This window comes from Rosa chinensis, chromosome 3 (genome assembly GCF_002994745.2).
Source record: "Rosa chinensis cultivar Old Blush chromosome 3, RchiOBHm-V2, whole genome shotgun sequence".
Classification (NCBI taxonomy): domain Eukaryota; kingdom Viridiplantae; phylum Streptophyta; class Magnoliopsida; order Rosales; family Rosaceae; genus Rosa; species Rosa chinensis.
This window is the reverse complement of record NC_037090.1, coordinates 10,828,544-10,846,687: the sequence shown is the minus strand read 5'-3', so window position 1 is coordinate 10,846,687 and position 18,144 is coordinate 10,828,544. Positions and strand designations below refer to the sequence as shown.

Here is an 18,144-nt window from a genome sequence, read left to right as displayed (position 1 = left end):
GATTCTGCACAAATTTCCAAAGAAGAAGTTGGAGAGAGAAAATGACATCTAAGTATGAGGGTGGAGTTCATCAAAAGTATATGAGATTCTTATTTTGCCTTCAAATTAATCCTATCGATTAATGACAACCATTACGTACAGTCGTATTTACAAACAAAGTTAGAGTTCATCAAAGCTATATGAGATTCTTATTTCGCAAATCAACTCGATAGTTTAAATAACAACCATTACATTTGTATTTAAGGAAAAAAGTTAAGAATATTTAAGAAGAATAAGATGATTTTGTGTGATTTAAACTAAAATTGACTAAATTCCAAAACATAAGAACCATAAACCGAAAATTTTAAACCACATGAACAAGATCGATGACTGTAACCCAAAACCACCTGAACTATCTAACAAAAAGTGAAAAAACCAAAAATAGTACAAAGCTATAAACCAACTGCAGGCAGAAGACGTGCAGAAATATAACAAAAGGTTTCGCAAAAGAGAAAACGTAGTTTAGCTTTGGAAGTCATACAAGCATCGATCATAGAAAATACATTTCTTTAAGAACTATAAATGTCCTGGCAGATGACACAGTGCTCTGAGATTAGTCTAGCCATGACACTTCCCTCCTCAATGGCCAATGCTCTACTTCGCTTGTTCCACAGGTGCACGGCATAAGTCTCCCCTTCATTCAACTCATTCAATATCCTTTCCACCCATCTTGATTCCAAATCCTTCTTTGGCTTCCTATAAAGCCTCCAAATCCTATTCCAGTCCACCGGATAAAATGCCTCCGGAGGCAAAACCGTAAGGTTATAACCAGGTGTACTTCCCACTTTCTTAATCACCCTTGAAACCAAGTATGGTCCATTGTGACCCCATTTGTTTCCATTAAAAGTTGAAGCAAATTCATACAAGAAGTCTCTCAAAAGTGGATGCTGTATGTCAAAGATCATCACTGCACCATTTAGTCTAGTCCAGTTTTTGGACTCCGAGTCTATACTTTGTGCCCCAACTGCATTCCTCAAACCAGAGAAGTCCTTCAGAATTATGAAGTCTGTATCTAAGTATACACCTCCGTATTTGTACAGAATTGCCAGCCTAATAAGATTTGATAGGTTTTGAGACAATGGAATGTGACCTGGGTCCCTTCTCCCACTCTTCATTTCATCAAGCCAAGACTCAGCTGGTGTGTTCTTCACTAGAAATGGTAAGTCTGGCGTGATCGCGAGGATTTTGAATTCTCGATCCAGAAGTGGCTTCAGGATTCTGTATCCCAGTCCTGAATCCATGGATTTAGAGATGATCATCAAGCAGCCTTTAGGGTGAGATTTGAAGAGGGTGTCCATGGCCAAGAACTCTCTTTTCCCAAATGACTTTGCCGGTGAAAGCCATATCATGTAGAATTGACTGCTGCATCCATTGTTGAGGAACTCGAGCACCCGACTGTGGAATTTCTGCGTAAAATTATTGGATTTGAGTATCTCAAGTTCTGGGAGTTTGCGCCGGAACCACACAAGTCTCTCCTCTTTCGTGACATTGTCTGGAGGAATCAGGGGATCCAGAGGTTCAGCATTTGCAAATTCATCAATCTTTTCTTGGATGGCGAGTTTCCTTACGCTCTCAGTCTCGGTGGTCTGGTGATCATCAAGATGATGTTCATGACTTGAGCTCAAGAAAGCAGGTGGCATGGGAAGGTTAGAGACGATGGTGTCTGCATAGATGAAGAAGAATATGGCAGCAAATGCGAGGGTGGTGAAGACAGGGGATTCGACAGTGCGCCTAAGGAGCCTATAATCAAGCACTTTCTGGGATATTCTTTTCATTGTTATATATGGTACAGTCAATCAGGCCAGGTGCTAGCTTTATATAATCCCTCACATTTGGAGGTCTCTATCATACGATTTACTGCATGTGATATTCCAAGTTTATGCAATTATGTTATGGGCTATGGACCAGAGCTAGCTTGATACGTATTTCAGGTAGCAAATTCAGCAAACGACTGTAATCGCTTATTTGCTTTTTTTCAATGTTCAAATCAATCTAATTAATAAGGGCCTGATAGTCAATTTGGTAAACATTTAATGCTGCTTATCGAAAATAAATACCAATTTACATCCTCTAATCAATCGAGGAATAAAATCAGTGTCATATTTATAACTACTTATTACAGCTTCTTGTCTAAACACCTATTACATCGGCAGATCGATCAATCAATCAATAGAAACTGTAGAGGTTCAATCGGAAGGTAGAGGGGCTCACACTCAAGTGAATGTGCACACACAGACAAGTGTCAAGTTTCAATGATTTTCTAATATTAAATTATACAATGAATATAAAAGCTGTATTGGGTTAATTTTTTTTTCCATGTATACCCTGAGTCTCTCGACACACAGCCGCTCGGCGTCGTCAAGCACGTGACCGGAGGACTGGTAGAAGAAGTCGTAGAGCTCTGGTAGTCTTTCTCGACCAAAGGAAAAATGTGAAACAGAGGATCTTCAATGAACTTTGGTAGACCAAGAACTACAATCGGACTCCAAATTGATCTATGCATTTTTTATCATCGAAGAACTACAAAGAACTAGTTTGAATCCATTTTTGATCATCCAAGTTCTTCCCTGCTGTCAATCCCATCCTAATAAAAATCACTTCTTTATTTCAAAAAAAAAAAAAATCACTTCTTTGACCCAAAACTTTGAGTGACAATCCCATTTGGGTTCTTCGCTTTTACAGCGAAAGCCAAACTCAAAGCTTCAATCTTTTTTTCTCAGTTTCTGGGTTTATTATCTTTAAGTTTGTTTGATGAGCACGAAGAAAACCCAAATTTCTTTAAACCCAGAGCATGGTTGTCTTGAATTTGATGTTGGGCTGAGAGAGATGTGGAGAAGGTGAGTCTAAGGTGAAAACATGATTAAGGGATTGAGGGATATTACTGTGTTTAGGTATCTGACTGAGACCTAAACCCACAATTCCCCCTCACCAAAGCTTAGACCTTTCACCTCAATTCAGCTTCAAATTTCCACAATTTTACACGATCAGTGCCGAATTTGAACAATAAAAAAGAAACCCATTTTAGGTTTGGCATCGTTTCTTAGAAATTCGTAGTCTTTATGCCGGTTTCTGCTAGAATCTGGGTTTAAATTGGTAGGATCTGCAATTTAGAACATAGCCATTGTTGGTTTTTGTTTGGGTGTAGAAGATAGTGAGGTATGTATTAGAGCATCTCCAACGATCATACTTATATTCATAGCTAAAAGTAGTTAATAGTGAAATATAACTAGTTAGCTATTGAGTTATGCTCCCGCAGAATATCTAAATCTCAAGTTAAATTTAGATTTTAGTTAAATTTTCTGTTATCTTAGCTAAATATAGCTACAGAATTTAGCAAAAGTTAAATTTAACTTTTATTTAGGTATTCTGCTGGATTAGAATTTTAGCCTAAAATTAACTAAATATTAAATTCATTTTGAAATAAGTAGTCTGTTGGAGATGCTGTCAATGAATCTTGTGTAGTGGGTGTTAATGACAATGCCATTGAGGAATGTGGTTGTATTGGACAAATCATGGGGATGAGAAAGACGTGGTTTTGGGAAGAAACAGATGCGAGGGAGGAGGGAAGAGAAAGTGAAAGAAAAATGAGGGCAAAAAGGGAATAATTTATATAAAAAGAGAATCCACATGTTCTAAATATCATGCTCTGCATATGGTGTGCTTATGGTATAAGATAATTCAAGAAAGAGAAAAATTCAGTTACCGTCCCCAAACTATTCTGCCAAGGCCAATTTGATACCTGAACTCTCAAAAGTATCAATGTGATACCTAAAGACCTAAATTGGCATCAACGTGATACTTCCGTCCAAAATTTCTGACGGCGCCGTTTGTTTGCTGACGTGGCAAGCACGTGGGTAAAAAAAAAAAGTGAAATGACCCATTTACCCTTTTTTTTTTAGGAAAAATTCAGCTACCGTCCCCAAACTATTCTGCCAAGGCTAATTTGATACCCGAACTCTCAAAAGTATCAATGTGATACCCAAAGACCTAAACTGGCATCAACGTGATACTTCCGTTCAAAATTTCTGACGGCGCCGTTTGTTTGCTGATGTGGCAAGCACGTGGGTCCCCAAAAAAAGTGAAATGACCCATTTACCCAAATCGAGCAATTGACAGTGTGTGGGAGAAGCCAAAGGTACCAAGTACCAGCTGGCAAGTCTTTTTCTTGATCTAATTGTGCTCAATTCAAATCCAAATAAATACTTTATTATTTTAATTCTTTATTTGTTTGCACAATTGTATATATTTATATTCTTTATTTTATTTTTGTAAATAATACTTTTCTTTATTTGTTTACACAATTACAGGTGTACCCTCAATCCTCGGTTAGAACGATCCCTACTTATTCTATACTAACGATGACATTTTACAGGGTTAAATTACGCACTCATTTTGTGCGTGTCAATTTTTGGCGCCGTTGCCATGGATTGACACTCATTTCGAGCGTGTCAATTTTTGGCGCCGTTGCCGGGGATTGACACTCATTTCGAGCTTGAATTTTTGGCGCCGTAGCCAGGGATTGACGCTCATTTTGTGCGTGTCAGCAACCAAACGACGCCGTTAGGGATTTTTGACCAAAGTATCACTTCGATGTCAAAATACGTCTTTAGGTATCACATTGATACTTTTGAGAGTTCGAGTATCAAATTGGCCTTGACAACATAGTTTGGGGATGGTAGCTGAAATTTTCTTTTTTTTTTAGGAATTAACAAAAAAAAAAGGGTAAAAAGTCGATTTTGCCCTTTTTTGGACCCACGTGCTTGCCACGTCAGCAAACAAACGGCGCCGTCAGAAATTTTGGACGGAAGTATCACGTTGATGCCAATTTAGTTCTTTAGGTATCACATTGATACTTTTGAGAGTTCGGGTATCAAATTGGCCTTGGCAGAATAGTTTGGGGACGGTAACTGAATTTTTCTCTTCAAGAAAATATATAAGAAGGTTTAATGTGTTTCGACGTGACATTTCATTCCATGGGTGTCCCCGATCATGACATATCTCATTGTGGCAAATCTTGCAAAGCCCCATTTTTGTCGAATTTTCACGTTTCTCAATCTCACCATTGGTGAAACATGATTTTTAGAATGTATTTCAAATTGACAGAATACTAAAATCTCTAATAATTTTTTCATTTTTATGATTTTTCAAATTCGTGTAAAAGAACATACCATTGGTGAAGCATGTTTGATAAGCTGCACTGCAAACACTTAGTTGCAAACACTCCAACTAAAAGAACATATCAGTGATTGCTTTTACTGATTGTTTGATGCCTGTTTTGATTTTGAATCTTGGTATAGTTTATGTTGAAATCTGATGGAAGTAAATTTATATTCTTGGTGTACCGTGAAGAATTCTGATTTGTTTTAACACCCCATAAAAAATCTGATTCTGATAACGTTTTGATTCATATTGTAGTATTGTAAATTCATGTTCTTGGTTTTCTTGATTGAAGAAAGCGACTTTGAAGTGAATTGCGAAAAACAGGTATTTGGGCCCGAAAGCCCAGAAGCCTGGCCCCAAATGAAACGGGCCAGTCCTTGTTGTTTGCAAAACGGGCTTTGGGCCTGAATCGTAAGAAACGAGCCAGTCTCGGGCCCGACAAACTTTTAGTTGGACCTGGCTCGTACCCATCCCTACAGTGAATAAGTAAGAACTATTGACATGTTTACTTACTTGGAATGGAAAATAATCATGAATCGGAGACAACTGGAATATAATGAGAGAAGAAATGAATCGGTATTGATTCCAGAAGAGTTGATTCCTAAACTCATCTCCCCCCTTCATAATCAAATTCCTGAGTATTCAGGAATCGATTCCTTATAAGGAGGTGGGACCTACACCCATTCCGATTCCTTCATGTGTTAGTAAACGCGGGAATATTTTTACCCGGAATCATTCCGATTCCTTTATGTGTTAGTAAACGCAAGAATAAATTTACCCCGTAATCATTCCCTCTATTTTCATTCTCATTCCAAATAAGTAAACGTGTCATATAATTGTGACACATCTCATTTATAGTTGAGGTTTTAGCTCTTCAATTTGGACTTTGTCCCAAATTCAAGAGATAAATCTTAAACACCATCGCTTTGTTAATTAATTTTATGTTCTTTTATAATCTACCTTAAATCTTCTCATCTTGTAATATCTAAGTAAAACTCGTAATCCCTAAATACACCTCCCGAACATTGCCAATTTGCCATGTGTGTAGATTCCAGTATATAGATCGATAACCCTAAAAGTATATGTCATATACTGCCACAAGTGAACATAGCTATAAGAACCTATATCTTTGCAAACTGAAAGTGAAAGGATAGCTAGAGAATGGCTTTTGATTGATCAAAGTATATGTAATTTCGTTTAGATAACAAGAAAGGAGAAGAGATCGACGTGTGTGTGTACATGCCCCGGAAAGGTTTCTGTACTTTTGGTTAAGCTTGAAATTATAAGCCCAACTGAAACGGCCAATCGCTTGTTCAAATCCTTTCTGCATCTCTTCAATTTTCTCTGTTCTCCGGCCATCTCTTCTATAGGTGAGTTCACCATCGATCTTATAAACAAGTTTTTTTTTTTTTTTTTTTGCTGAATGTTGAGGATAGGAGAGGAATAAAGCCTCCCTATCACTCCATTTTATTAATTAAAGAAGAAGAATTAAGGAGGAGGACCAACACCAATACCTCCTAAAAAAAAACAGACTAATTAAAATGAAATTGAGGCAGATCTCTAATGTTTGTATTACAATATGATATGATACTATAAATGGTGAAAATTCATCCCACCACACCAAATTAGAACAAGACGTACCGTGATTGCCAAAGCATAAACTATTTTATTCCGTTATCGAAAAATATGAGAAGCTCTAAAGTTCATATATATGAGAGATTTGGTATAAGCAATTTAACCAACGAACTCGAAGAGACCAAGGGACAAGAGACGGTGTACGGATATAATCAAGTACCAGAGATGAATCAACCTCCAACCAAATATGTTTTCAATCCCGAACCCAAGCAAGCTCAATAGCATTAATGACATCTATTATCTCCTCTGCAACCGAACTAGAAATCTCAAGATTTTGAGGTAAAAACACTAAGAAATTGACCATTATAATCCCGGAAAATAGCACCGCAACCACCGACTCCCTCTTGATCTTATAAAGAAGTAATATTTATGTCCGGCAAATAACACAATGCGCCGATATTAGTCTAGCCATGACACTTCCCTCTTCAATGGTCAATTCTCTACTTCTCTTGTTCCATAGGTGTAGAGCATAAGTCTCCCCTTCATTCAACTCATTCAACATGCTTTCCACCCATCTCGACTCCGATTCCTTCTGAGGCTTCCGGAAAATCCTCCGAATTTTATTCCATTCCACCGGATAAAACGCCTCGGGAGGCAAAATTGTAAGGTTGTAACCCGGTGTGCGCCCCATTTTCTCAGTTACCCTGGAGACCAAGTAAGGTCCGTTGTGACCCCATTTGTTTCCATTAAATGTTGAAGCAAATTCTCCCATGAAGTCTAGTAGAAGCGGATGGTTTATGTCGAAGATCATGACTGCATTGTTTAGTATGGTCCAGTTTTTGGACTCTAAATCTACGTTTTGTGCTCCAATTGCATTCCTCAACCCCGAGAAATCCTTCAGAGTTATGAAGTCTGTGTCTAAGTATACACCTCCATACTTGTAAAGCACGGCAAGTCTGATCAGATTGGCTAGGTTTTGGGACAATGGGATGTAACCTGGGTCTCTCCTCCCACTCTTCATTTCGCCAAGCCAAATTTCACCTGGAGTGTTTTTGACTAGAAATGGCAAGTCTGGAGTCACCGCGAGTATTTTGAATCCTCCATCAAGTAATGGTTTCAGGATTCGGTATCCGCGTCCCGAATCCATGCTTTTCGATAATAGCATCAAACATCCTTGAGGATGAGCTTTGAAGAGGCTGTCCATGGCGAAGAATTCTCTTTTTCCGAATGACTTCGCTGGTGAAAACCATATCATGTAGAATTGAATGCTGCATCCGTTGTTGAGAAACTGGAGAACTCGACTGTGGAATTGCTGCGTCAAGCTATTGGACCGGAGTATCTCCAGCTCTGGAAGCTTCCGCCTGAACCACACTTGTCTTTCTTCTTTTGTTACATTATCGGGAGGGATTAGAGGGTCGTAAACTTCATCTGGACCTTCATCAATGCTGATCTCTTCTTGGATATTAGTAGTAGTAATCAAGGTTGGTTCCTGGCGATGGTCAACAATTTTATGACTTTTGAGGTCAACCGGATGCATGGGAAGGTTAGAGATCGAGACTATGGTGTCTGATGAATATAGGAGAAAGAATATGGCAGCAAATGAAATGGTGGAGAAAATAGAAGTTTTGGCAGTGCGTCTAAATAGGTTATAATGAAACAGTTTTTGCGATATTCTTTTCATTTTTAAGAGAGTGGAGTGGGGTGAGGATTTTTTTGGAGACATGGTACGTACTGATGAAGAATACAGTATACTTCTGAGAAAGCCATTTTATAGTAGATGAAAAATGAAATAGAAGCTAAATTAATATCTACTATTGAGGAAGTAAGGATTACCTGTGGAAGACCTCTTGAAACGTTAAAAATTTGGGTCATGAATCACCATCTGTCGAAGCTACTAATTAAATGCATGAATGAGAATAAATCAGCAAATTAATTTGTCTGATTTTACATGTTGATAATTAATTTATGTCCTAATTTACTGTTCAAATGAATGTTGATTAGTTCTGCTTTCATGGCCATCTTGTCAAACACCAAATTCTGCTTACTAAACACAATACCAACTTCATCCTGAATCAATTAGGGCCACGAAAACTATTGAAATTAATGGTCGCATGTCGTGCTAGACATTATACCATCGGCTCAATCAACCAATAATGATAAATTTAAGACTAAGAGGGACACGCTCATCAATTATTATACCATCATTAATTATCATTTGTTACAAAAATGATATCTTTCTCTCAAAAAGCTGGTGAAAATCATTTTATTTAACAAAAATTCTTCTATGTATGGTGGTGCAAGCGATCCATGCCCAACACTATTAGCTGATCTTAATTCTTGATATTTGTAGTCAATTTTTTTAAGGGCTAAATACAAATTACTACCCTGTGGTTTAGGTCCAAAATCAATTCAGTCCCTGAACTTCTAATTTCATCAAAAACACCCCTGCACTTTCAATTTTGATCTAATAGGTCTAATTTGTTAATTTTCCGACAATTGAGTTATTTAACTTGTTAATGTGGCTCATATATGGCCTATGTTTTATGATGTGGAGTCGAGGTAGTCTGCATAATCAATTTAGGAGTGAGTCATGCTATTAAAAATAAATAGTTTTTCAACAAATAATCCAACTATAACTTCAACCCATAACAGAATATTAACGAATTGGACCTATTAGATCAAAATTGAAAGTGCAGGGGTGTTTTTGATGAAATTAGAAGTCCAGAGACTGAATTGATTTTGGACCTAAACCACAGGGTACTAACTAGTATTTAGCCCTTTTTTTAATAATAAAAAAGTTCACTTAATGTTATCCAGCTATCAGCTTCTATTAATGCCAGTCCACATCAATTAGTGCTCTGAATCCCTTCTCATCTATTTAATGATCTCATCAGATTAAAACGATAAATACGCCTCATTTTTTATTTTGAATAATAATTTTTTGTTTTGTGAAAAAAAAATTTATGCACTGACAGTGCAAGTGATGCAGCACCTATATATTAATTATCTCAATTCTTGATATTTATAGTTAATATTTTTTTATAATAACAAAAAAGTCAACTTGTTGTTATCCAGCCATCCATTCATGTTGGTGCAAGTGTAGATCGGTGCTCTGAATCATCCCCTTTGATTTTGATGCTTCTATTTTGCTAGGTAATATATTAGATTTAAAATTGGGAGGAATGTGTTTACCTCTAAGATGTGAGAAATGAGCATTCATTCCCCTCATATTTAGAGTCGACAAATTTGTTGAATACCTTATCAGTTATCTCAGTGTAATTAGTGTAGTGTTATGTGTGTTGAAACTTACTTTATTAACTCACATTTATTAGAATAAATTGATATTTAAACTCCGATCAGCGTTGGCGGGATTAGGACCAAAGTGTGGGGGTTCCATATCAAGAGACTCTTACCAACTCGACTACTTGTGGTTGTTAATAGTTTGAATCGTAAGATGTCATCCTTACTGTTATAAATTTTTGCATTAATGAAATTATTTCTTTTCTCAAAAAAAAAAAAAAAAAAAAAAAAAAAAGAATACACCAACAGATTTGAATTGAACCAGGAAGGTGTGACCCAACTTAAGTTTGGGCCTCAGACTTATGAATGAACCTCACTTTGGGCCTTTCCGGGTGAAATGCCGTCGAAGATAGTATAAGCGAGACGGAGCACTTTTCCCTCGAAAAGCTTATCCTCTTCTTCTCTCAGAGCTTCAGCTATGGCTTCACTCATACTCGGAGCTCTTCCTATCCCCTCCCAATCGCTCGCTCTGAACTCTCGCATTTCGTTTTCTCAATCCGAAACCCTAGCCGTTTCACTTCCTTCTCCCACTGCTTCGCTCTCAATTTCCACCGCTACTTCTCCCTCAGTCCCTTCAGGTACTCATCAATTTCAATCCCTCCCTCGGTAACATTTATATAGCTCTGTGTTTCTGTTTTGAGTATCTATATGCCCTAAGTTTCACGCTCTGTTTCTTCTTCAGTGTACTGTGGCAGAGGCGATAAGAAAACCGAAAGAGGAAAGCGTTTCAATCACTCTTTCGGAAATGTAAGTCCTTTTCTGACTTTGACCATTTCATCGTCCTAATTTTCTTACAAGTTTGTTGAATTTTCCTCAATTTTGAATGTTCTGTGAAAAAAATTTGAAAATTGTTTTGCTACAGGCGAGGCCAAGGAACAAGAAGAAAGGGAGAGGACCGCCTAGGGTTCCGGTACCGGCGGCTCCGCCTAAGAAAGATAAGTTTGAGGACGATTCGGTCGTCAAGGTTGAAATTGATGAGTCCTTGTCTTAGCTAATGGCTGATGCCAATCTGTTTCATTTCTATTTATAATTGTAATTGTATGCACCTTGGATATGCTTTTATTTGATGAGTACTTTTCTTGGTCTTCTTTACTATTAATGAATTGAGCTTTGAAATTCCGTTTCCATTTGGTAACTTAGTTTTCTTTTCCTTGTAGTTTAGGGAGACAAATGCTAACATATGCTTTATGATTTAGCTATTTATTTATTTGTCTGAAATTTGGATTAGTCTGTCAAATCTTGTCTTCTTGGAAACACATCGTAGGAAAAGCTGTTTGTATCGCCGGCTTTGAACATATTTTTTTTTATAGTTTATAGGGAGTTATTGCCGCCTTAGTCCCACCTGGTGGTATTTCCTTCATTCTTCCTGTGCTTCTTCATGAACCTGTATCTTGTCTACCCATTTATGTAATCCAAGTACCTGAAACCTCTAGGATTACAATGGTATCGGAAATAACTGAAGAGAAGGATGATGAGAGTAGTTATTTTGTTGATCCACAAGTCCAGAAGGAGAGAATATGGCGTATTATAGAGTATCAGAAGTCTCTTTATCAGTCTTCTGCTTCGTCATCTTCCTCTTCATCCTCTGCTGCCTCATGTTCCTCGTTCTCTTCATCTCAAAAAAGAAGCAGTTCGTTAAGTTTGGTTCAAGGAGGAAACACGTCTTCGCAGATATCAGAAATAATTGAAGAGAAGAATGATGAGGACAGTTGTTGTGTTGATCCAGAAGCTCAGAGGGAAAGGATAAGGCGGATTATAGAGCATCAGAAATCACTTTGGCAATCTTCGTCTTCCTCATCTTCCTTGTCTTCCTCTGCTGCTTCTTGTTCTTCATTTTCTTCATCACGAAAAAGTGGCAGTTTGCTGAGTTTGATGAAAGTAGGAAATACATCCTTGAAGAGATTATTTGAGATGGAGCATACTAGTCTGGCTAACCATTTTGATGATTTGAGTGGCTCACCTGTAATTAAGCCTATCCTTCTCTGGGGCAGTGATACAGACAATGAACGTGAAATATATAATCCCTGGCCATCCATCATGCAGTTTGGCCCCAGAAATGATTCTAGGATTGATAGGCAAAGTAAGTTTGCTTCAGATGGTAGTGTCATTGAAAGTGATGGTTTCCATAATAGAGAGGTAAGAACTGGCAATCGGAAGTTGACTAGGAAGAAGTCCTTTAGGAGATTGCCAGGATTTGGCATATGGAGATGCGGAGGATATAGAATGAGATTAAGGTTGAGACGGCTTAGGATTGCTTTTTGTAGAAGAAAATACTGATATTTGTCAGCAGACTTGTAATACAAGACATTCTGATTTTTATAAAAAAAGGTTAGCTTTTTATTAAGCATTCAGATATCGAAACAGGGAATATCCACCACTATTTGTTTACAGAATCTGAGATTTACATTCAATTGATGATTTACTTACACTGGAGCAAAAAAAATCACAATGAAAGGAAGAACAAAAAGAAAAAGTTATGAATGAAACAAAAAATGAAGGAAACTTTCTTATATCTAAATCCAGCAACAGAGTACACCACCAGATAGGAGGGTATCAATTTTCAGTCTGTGACTTTGCCACAGGTTGAAGATGCTTCACTATATTTCTAGATACGAAGATTCTTTAAGAACTATATATGTCTTTACAGATGACGCAGTGATCGGAGATTAATCTCTGCATAATGCTTCCTTCTTCGATTAGTACTCTGCTACTTTGCTTGTTCCATAGGTGTACTCCATAAGTCTCCTCACTAAGCTGAAGCAGCTTCGCGTTTATCCATTTAGTGTCAGCATGGTTTTTCGGTTTCTTAAACAAGCCCCCAATTCTAGACCAATCCACTGGATAGAAAGCCATACGAGGCAGGACTGTAAAGTTATATCCAGGTCTGTTTTGCACTCTTTGGACCACTCTGGAAACAAGATAGGGTCCATTGTGACCCCATTTATTCCCATCAAAAGTCAAGGCAAACTCCTCGATGAATTTGCGCAGAAGAGGATGATTCATATCAAACACCAGCACTGCATTGTTCAGTCTGGTCCAGTTTTTCGACACTGCATCCATACTTTGTGCACCGATTGAGTTCCTCAACCCCGAAAATGATTTCATGACAATGAAATCCGTGTCCAGGTACACACCTCCATACTTGTATAAAACTGCAAGTCTCAATAAATTAGACAGGTTCTGAGCTAATGGAATCTCACCAGGGTCTCTGTTGCCTGTCTTCATCTCAGCAAACCAGGCCTCAGCTGGGGTGTTCTTGAACAGAAATGACAAGTCTGGCGTCACAGCATGAACTTTGAACCCGCGATCCTGCAGCGGTTTCAGAAGCCTGTAACCTCGCCTGGAGTCCATGGTTCTCGAAAGAATCATCAAGCAACCACGAGGGTGAGCTCTGAATACACTCTCCATCGACAGGAATTCTCTGCTTCCAAAAGACCTCGCAGGCGATATCCATGTCATGAAGAACTGAGTATCACACTTATGGTCAAAGAATTCAAGAACTCTACCATGAAACTGCAGCGCCTTCTCGTCTGAATCAAAAATCACAAATTCGGGCAGCTTTTCCCGAAACCAGCTGATTCTTTCTTCTTCAGTGACATTGAAAGGAGCAACAACAGGACTTGTATCTTCTGTATCAACTTCAACGACATCAAGGACATTTTCTTGCATAGAACGCAGCGCTTTACGAGTTATATCAGACTTGATGAACTGGCGTTCGATACTATGAGTCTGCAGCACCTGAGAAACAGCTTTATCTTTCAACTCAACCGAGTTTTGGGAATCAGTATATATGATACCATCTGCATAAATGATGAAGATGATTGCAACAAGTGATACAGTGCAGAAGATGTGGAACTTCGCCAGGCTAAGTAGGCGGCTGTCGATTCGGCTACTCATCATTATCAGAGTTGCATGGGAGAAGAAGTGAATGTGAAGAAATATATCTCTAGAAAGACTCTCATGGCGAATAGACCAAAGTATTAAGACGACACACACGCTTATAGAAAGAAAATTCTTATAGAAAGAAAATTCTTGCAGGCTTCTTCTGTACTAGCCTACCAGGCGTCTGGTTTTGAAGCAGTCAATATGCGACTTTTTGGTAAGAGTAAGATGCTGAATAAAATGATAAGCCGCCTACAATACGCTAAAACCAAGAAGCACTGTTTTGTATGCATATAAAAATGATTAGGGTGCATCGATATAATAATGATGGTGATTGGAACAATGATCTTATTTTATGTTCAGGGAGTTTTCCCCAGTTACGAGCTGCATTTATTTTCAATGGCTTTATAAAAGGGAGGATTCGCATTTGCACCAACATAAATGGATAGTTAGATTATATTAAATATACTCTTAGGTTATTAATAAAAATATTAATTATAAATATGAAAGGTTGAGATAATTTTATAAGTACGTTTGCACTGTTGGTGCATAGAATAATTTTCGTTTTATAAAAGATAGGAAGGTTTAGGGATAGAAATCATTTTAGCATCTCTTTTTCAAATGAAATTTCAGTTGTATTAAGAATGGGTGAAATTGAAAAACCCTAGCAGAAAAATGAGAAACGCCGTGTGGGAGTTATCCCTGTCTGGACGGGACAAAATGGACCTTGTGTCCGGAGAGCGGTCTGGTCGGAGTAGTGGTTGCGAGGCAACGAAGATGCACACCAGAGAGCCGGACGGCGTAAGGTAGAGGCGAGAAGATGGCAGGAGGGTGAAGCCAGTGTCTCCTTGCCCTTGGGAGGAGCATGGAGGGCCTGCTCGGTGTTTCGAGGTGCTTATGCTGGCTCGGAGGTCGCCGATTGTTGACGGCAGCGTGGGAGCAGCGCCGAGGCCCACTGTGTTTTAGATCGGATCGGTTGATCCCGATCTGGGTTGAGTGCTTCGGCTTTGACCTGAGGAAGGACGACGTGGCTTGCTGGAGGAAGGTAGGAGACGGTGGCGCGGCTGCTGCTGGTGAGGCACCGGCGAGAGGGTTGGGTCGCTACGTCTGCAACCAATTACTTCAACGTGGGCCTGGTGAACTTTGGGTTTGGGCTTTGACCCTTGACCCAACTTGTTTTTCTGCTTTGTTTTATTGTTATTTGCATTTAGTAAAATGTGGCTCTATGCCGGCAATAAGTCCCTACCACTATTGGGTGGGGCGGCGTGGGCTTTGTCCTGGTATGCACACTTTGTGTGCCTTGTCTGCTCTAGGTTGGTGGCGAGTTATTTGCTTCGTCAAATGGACGTTGCCACTTGCCACCTAGTGGCAGGATAAGACTAAGTGTCGTCAGATTTAATTTTTGGCGGCAACACAGGAGGAAAGCTGTGCTAAAGCTGGAAATTATGCTATGTTGTAATCGGGTTACATATCGAGTTATCTTTCCGCTATGTTATTGTTATGTTAAAGCTAGGGGTCATCATTTAGCCCGTGGGCCTAGTGGGCCGATGGAGGCCCGCCGGCCCGGAGGGCCAAAAGCCCGGCCCGGCCCGCCAAAAAGCCCGCCATAGGCCCGGCCCGGTGGGTAGTGGGCCGGGCTTGGTTTAGGGGTTAGAAACCCGGCCCGGCCCATAGGCCCGGCCCGCCAAAAGCCCGCTAGGCCCGGCCCGTCAAAGCCCGCTAGGCCCGGCCCGTCAAAGCCCGCAAATAAATATATATTATATAAAATTATATATATATCAATATATGTGTGTGTGTGTTTATATATATACACACACACACATATAAATATATATTTGTGTGTGTGTTTATATATATGTGTAATATATATATATATAGATCTATATATATGTGTGTGTGTGTGTTTATATATATATATATATATATATCAATATATATGTGTGTGTGTGTGTGTGTGTTTTTATATATATATGTGTGTGTGTGTGTTTATATATATATATATATATATATATATATATATATATCAATATATATTTATCAATATATGTGTGTGTGTGTGTTTATATATATATATATAGAGATATATATATATATATATATATATATATATGTGTGTGTGTGTGTGTGTGTGTGTTTATATATATATATATATATATATATATCTATAGAGAGAGATATATATATATATATATATATATGTGTGTGTGTGTGTGTGTGTGGAAATTTTTATACTTCTATATAAAATATGTGCTAATGTGCATATATATATATATATATATATATATATATATATTCTACATATCGGTTGACCAATCCGATCGGATTCGAAAATATGGTGAAATTGGCTAAATTTTTTACCACACTCATAATTTATTGCTATAATCACATCCAACGGTCGGTTTTCTCATTTTCTTTGAATTGCTATATGTTTCTCTTTGGAGTGTATGATGTATAAATATAGATTTATAAGAGAAACTAGGTTTGACCTAGTTGATCGAATTCGAAACGAAAACCAAATTTGCTGGATTTTTTACAATCACCATAAAATATTACAATCTATCCATCAAACGGTTGGTTTTTCCAAATTCATTTTCCACTTCATGTTTGCTTTAGAATGAACCTCAACAATTTAAATGTAATGTATCAAGTCATACAACTTTAAGAGGTAAATTGGTATAGGCCAATGTATTTGTAATTAAATATTTTTTTTTTAATCTTATGTCCACACACATCCATCAATGAAATATATACAAACGTGATGTAAAAAAATGAGCAAGTTTTGCGGTCATCACACCATCAGTCAACTAAGAAAACATGCAAGTGACTATGGTTGACCAATCCGATCGGGTTCGAAAATATGGTGAAATTGGCTAAATTTTTTACCACACTCATAATTTATTGCAATAATCACATCCAACGGTCGGTTTTCTCATTTTCTTTGAATTGCTATATGTTGCTCTTTGGAGTGTATGATGTATAAATATAGATTTATAAGAGAAACTAGGTTTGACCTAGTTGATCGAATTCGAAAAGAAAACCAAATTTGCTGGATTTTTTACAATCACCATAAAATATTACAATCTATCCATCAAACGGTTGGTTTTTCCAAATTCATTTTCCACTTCATGTTTGCTTTAGAATGAACCTCAACAATTTAAATGTAATGTATCAAGTCATACAACTTTAAGAGGTAAATTAGTATAGGCCAATGTATTTGTAATTAAAATGATTTTTTTTATCTTATGTCTACGCACATCTATCGATGAAATATTTACAAACGTGATGTAAAAAAATGAGCAAGTTTTGCGGTCATCACGCCATCAGTCAACCAAGAAAACATGCAAGTGACTATGGTTGACCAATCCGATCGGGTTCGAAAATATGGTGAAATTGGCTAAATTTTTTACCACACTCATAATTTATTGCAATAATCACATCCAACGGTCGGTTTTCTCATTTTCTTTGAATTGCTATATGTTGCTCTTTGGAGTGTATGATGTATAAATATAGATTTATAAAAAATTAGTGTCTTTAAAAATGTATTTATCAATAAATTTGTATCTATATATAAATATAGATTTTTTTGGGTACAATATAGTTATATAGATTTGTTATATTTGGTTGTATTTGATAATTATCCAATGAATTTCCAAACCCCTTAAAAAAAATATATCATATGTTTAAAACTTCTTTTTTTAATGAAGCCCGGCCCGGCCCGTAAATACGTGGGCTACCCGGCCCGGCCCGAAAAAGCCCGCAAGGCCCGCCTTTCCGGGCCGGGCTTGGATCTTGCCATTTATAATGAAGCCCGGCCCGGCCCGGCCCGCTATTTTTAAAAAAGGTAATTAGGCCCGGCCCGGCCCGGCCCGTTGACGACCCCTAGTTAAAGCAAATTGAGTAGCTACTTGTACATTCTTTGTTAGTTGGTACTTGTTAGAATAAGTCTCTTGTAGAGCTTTCTGATATTATTTCAGAAAATACTCTAGATGCTTATTGTAATCAGGGGTTTAGGTTCAATGTCCCCTCCTTGTATTTGATAGTTTCATTAATCAAGGCATAAGGGCAGCCGCACCAGCCATTTATTCAAAAAAAAATAAAAAATAAAAAATAAGATAGGAAGGTACCTACCTGGCCATTTGTGAACAGCCTCATACTTTTATCAGGAGCTTTTTTTATTGAAATGATAAA

The 18,144-nt window shown here is 37.9% G+C and overlaps 5 protein-coding genes across 5 annotated transcripts; 2 read left to right on the top strand and 3 right to left on the bottom strand.

Moving 5' to 3' along the window:
• Positions 1-366: 366 nt before the first annotated feature.
• Positions 367-1,831, bottom strand: LOC112194908 (lactosylceramide 4-alpha-galactosyltransferase). Its single transcript, XM_024335160.2, has one exon. The coding sequence runs from the start codon at positions 1,812-1,814 to the stop codon at positions 549-551; it is 1,266 nt and encodes a 421-aa protein (XP_024190928.1). The 5' UTR covers positions 1,815-1,831; the 3' UTR covers positions 367-548.
• Positions 1,832-6,735: 4,904 nt separating this feature from the next.
• On the bottom strand, positions 6,736-8,685 carry LOC112193915 (lactosylceramide 4-alpha-galactosyltransferase). The gene has a single exon (XM_024334177.2). The coding sequence runs from the start codon at positions 8,495-8,497 to the stop codon at positions 7,202-7,204; it is 1,296 nt and encodes a 431-aa protein (XP_024189945.1). The 5' UTR covers positions 8,498-8,685; the 3' UTR covers positions 6,736-7,201.
• A 1,754-nt stretch (positions 8,686-10,439) lies between these two features.
• On the top strand, positions 10,440-11,201 carry LOC112193034 (30S ribosomal protein S31, chloroplastic). The gene is made up of 3 exons (XM_024333044.2): positions 10,440-10,652; positions 10,757-10,821; positions 10,937-11,201. The coding sequence occupies exons 1-3, from the start codon at positions 10,493-10,495 to the stop codon at positions 11,063-11,065; spliced, it is 354 nt and encodes a 117-aa protein (XP_024188812.1). The 5' UTR covers positions 10,440-10,492; the 3' UTR covers positions 11,066-11,201.
• Positions 11,202-11,514: 313 nt separating this feature from the next.
• LOC112194099 (vitellogenin-1) lies at positions 11,515-12,351 on the top strand. Its single transcript, XM_024334357.1, has one exon. The coding sequence runs from the start codon at positions 11,515-11,517 to the stop codon at positions 12,349-12,351; it is 837 nt and encodes a 278-aa protein (XP_024190125.1).
• Positions 12,352-12,555: 204 nt separating this feature from the next.
• On the bottom strand, positions 12,556-14,321 carry LOC112193033 (lactosylceramide 4-alpha-galactosyltransferase). Its single transcript, XM_024333043.2, has one exon. The coding sequence runs from the start codon at positions 13,972-13,974 to the stop codon at positions 12,697-12,699; it is 1,278 nt and encodes a 425-aa protein (XP_024188811.1). The 5' UTR covers positions 13,975-14,321; the 3' UTR covers positions 12,556-12,696.
• Positions 14,322-18,144: the final 3,823 nt, after the last annotated feature.

What these genes read in the sequence shown, in the direction of transcription:
- LOC112194099 (XM_024334357.1), top strand. Translation starts at nt 11,515, where the DNA reads ATGGTATCGGAAATAACTGAAGAGAAGGATGATGAGAGTAGTTATTTT.
- LOC112193915 (XM_024334177.2), bottom strand. Translation starts at nt 8,497, where the DNA reads ATGTCTCCAAAAAAATCCTCACCCCACTCCACTCTCTTAAAAATGAAA.
- LOC112193033 (XM_024333043.2), bottom strand. Translation starts at nt 13,974, where the DNA reads ATGATGAGTAGCCGAATCGACAGCCGCCTACTTAGCCTGGCGAAGTTC.
- LOC112194908 (XM_024335160.2), bottom strand. Translation starts at nt 1,814, where the DNA reads ATGAAAAGAATATCCCAGAAAGTGCTTGATTATAGGCTCCTTAGGCGC.
- LOC112193034 (XM_024333044.2), top strand. Translation starts at nt 10,493, where the DNA reads ATGGCTTCACTCATACTCGGAGCTCTTCCTATCCCCTCCCAATCGCTC. An exon ending in TTCTCCCTCAGTCCCTTCAG is followed by an intron (nt 10,653 to 10,756) that starts GTACTCATCAAT and finishes TTTCTTCTTCAG; the next exon opens with TGTACTGTGGCAGAGGCGAT. An exon ending in TCAATCACTCTTTCGGAAAT is followed by an intron (nt 10,822 to 10,936) that starts GTAAGTCCTTTT and finishes GTTTTGCTACAG; the next exon opens with GCGAGGCCAAGGAACAAGAA.